The sequence below is a fragment of the Amphimedon queenslandica genome, unplaced genomic scaffold (genome assembly GCF_000090795.2).
Source record: "Amphimedon queenslandica unplaced genomic scaffold, v1.1 AMPQUscaffold_5914_Cont22124, whole genome shotgun sequence".
Lineage (NCBI taxonomy): Eukaryota > Metazoa > Porifera > Demospongiae > Haplosclerida > Niphatidae > Amphimedon > Amphimedon queenslandica.
This window is the reverse complement of record NW_003553791.1, coordinates 1-1767: the sequence shown is the minus strand read 5'-3', so window position 1 is coordinate 1767 and position 1767 is coordinate 1. Positions and strand designations below refer to the sequence as shown.

General features: G+C 39.7%; 1 protein-coding gene across 1 annotated transcript; it reads left to right on the top strand.

Annotated features, from left to right (window-relative positions):
- Nucleotides 1-32: 32 nt before the first annotated feature.
- Nucleotides 33-1737, top strand: LOC109592231 (CUB and sushi domain-containing protein 3-like; the record flags this gene model as incomplete). Its single annotated transcript, XM_020007738.1, has 6 exons — nucleotides 33-311; nucleotides 369-554; nucleotides 657-842; nucleotides 892-1068; nucleotides 1372-1548; nucleotides 1611-1737. Coding segments are annotated over exons 1-6 (1106 nt in total), but the record flags the coding sequence as incomplete, so codon positions are not given.
- Nucleotides 1738-1767: the final 30 nt, after the last annotated feature.

Here is a 1767-nt window from a genome sequence, read left to right as displayed (position 1 = left end):
GACTATATAAAGCAGTTAGAGTGATGCTTATCTCTAAGAGTACAAGAGAAAGAGCAGTATGAAGCACATAACAGCAGTACTGTTGCTCATTACTTCATCAACATCACTTGTGTCCTCTCTTGGTTACACTTTCTATAGTCTCTGTCCTCACCTAGAGTCTCCTGGTAATGGTCGTGTTTCAACCACTGGCCATACTTTTGGTAGTCTAGCCGTGTACCGATGCTACCGTGGATTTATACTTGAACCAGCTGAGTTCAGTACCAGGAGGTGTCTACAGGGAGGAGTATGGTCAGGACTACCGCCAAGATGCCGTTAGTTCAAAAATAATTTCTAAAAAGAAATAGTTCATCTATCTTGCATGCATTTAGGTTCACCAGTTACTTGTTCAAGTTTATTAGCTCCAGCAAATGGTAATGTTGATATCAGTAGGAGAACTCCAGGTGGTGTGGCAACATACTCATGTAATGAAGGATTTACACTCCAGCCCTCAACATCAAGAACAAGGGCATGCCAGAGAAATGGAAGGTGGAGTGGAGTTGGCCCAATATGCAGAGGTATGATAATAATAATAATAATAATAATAATAATAATAATAATAATAATAATAATAATAATAATAATAATAATGCACTTAAAATTATACACACAATATTTAGCAAATAGAACTAATTGTGGTGATCCTGGGACACCAGTTAATGGGAGGAGAGTATTAGGAACCACACTAGAGGGTGACACTGTTAGATACTTCTGTAGACAAGGCTTTGAGTTAGTAGGAAATCGAGAAAGAGTGTGTCAAAGCAATGGGCAATGGTCTGGCCAGTTACCTCTCTGCAGTAGACTGAGTAAGACAGTTGTGTCAGTCATAATAAGTACATTAACTCCTGTTTATAGTTGACTGTGGTGGTTTACTAAACCCTCTCAATGGGAGAGTATTGCTAACTGGTACTGATGCCGGCTCAAGAGCAACTTATTCATGCAATGAAGGGTTTGTACTACAAGGACCACAAAGACGAGTGTGTCAAGCTAATGGTCAATGGTCTGGTCGGGATCCAACTTGCAATCCAAGAGGTAGGATATGTACTATGAGAGTGTCTGTGATATTCACAAGGAAGTGCCATAATAATTAACAGAGCATGTTATTGTTGTGACTTAAATTTAAAATAGTTGTCATGGCTGCTTTTTAATGGTGTTATGTGACACCTTTTAAATCAATGCGTGAGGTATTGCTTAGGAACAGGCTGAAAAGGATGTGTCGCTAAGCAATGAAGAACACAATGAACAGAACAATAGTGCACCCTTGCATTAACAGTTGTGGACTGCGGAGGATCGAATAAATTTTGATTACATATTAATAATTGTTTTGTACTGCAGGAAATAGCTGTGGGCAATTGCCTAATCCAAGAAATGGCCGTGTAACACTAACAGGTACAACTGCAGGATCACTAGCAGTATATACTTGTAGGAGAGGCTTTAGACTAGTAGGCAATGTACAAAGATCTTGCCAAAATAATGGACAGTGGTCCGGGAGTGAGCCAATATGCAGAAGAAGTAATTTGGAGGACAGCTTGAAATTGATATTTTCTTTAAAGATATTGTTTTTCCCCCAACAGTTTCCCCGCCACTACCACCTGGAACCTCCTGCCCAAATCCTCTCAGTCCAGCAAATGGTCAAGTACAATTAGTAATAACTAACAATAGGATCACAGCTACATACAGTTGTAATCCTGGCTTCCGTTAGTAAGAGGATCACGTGTTAGGGTTGTCAAA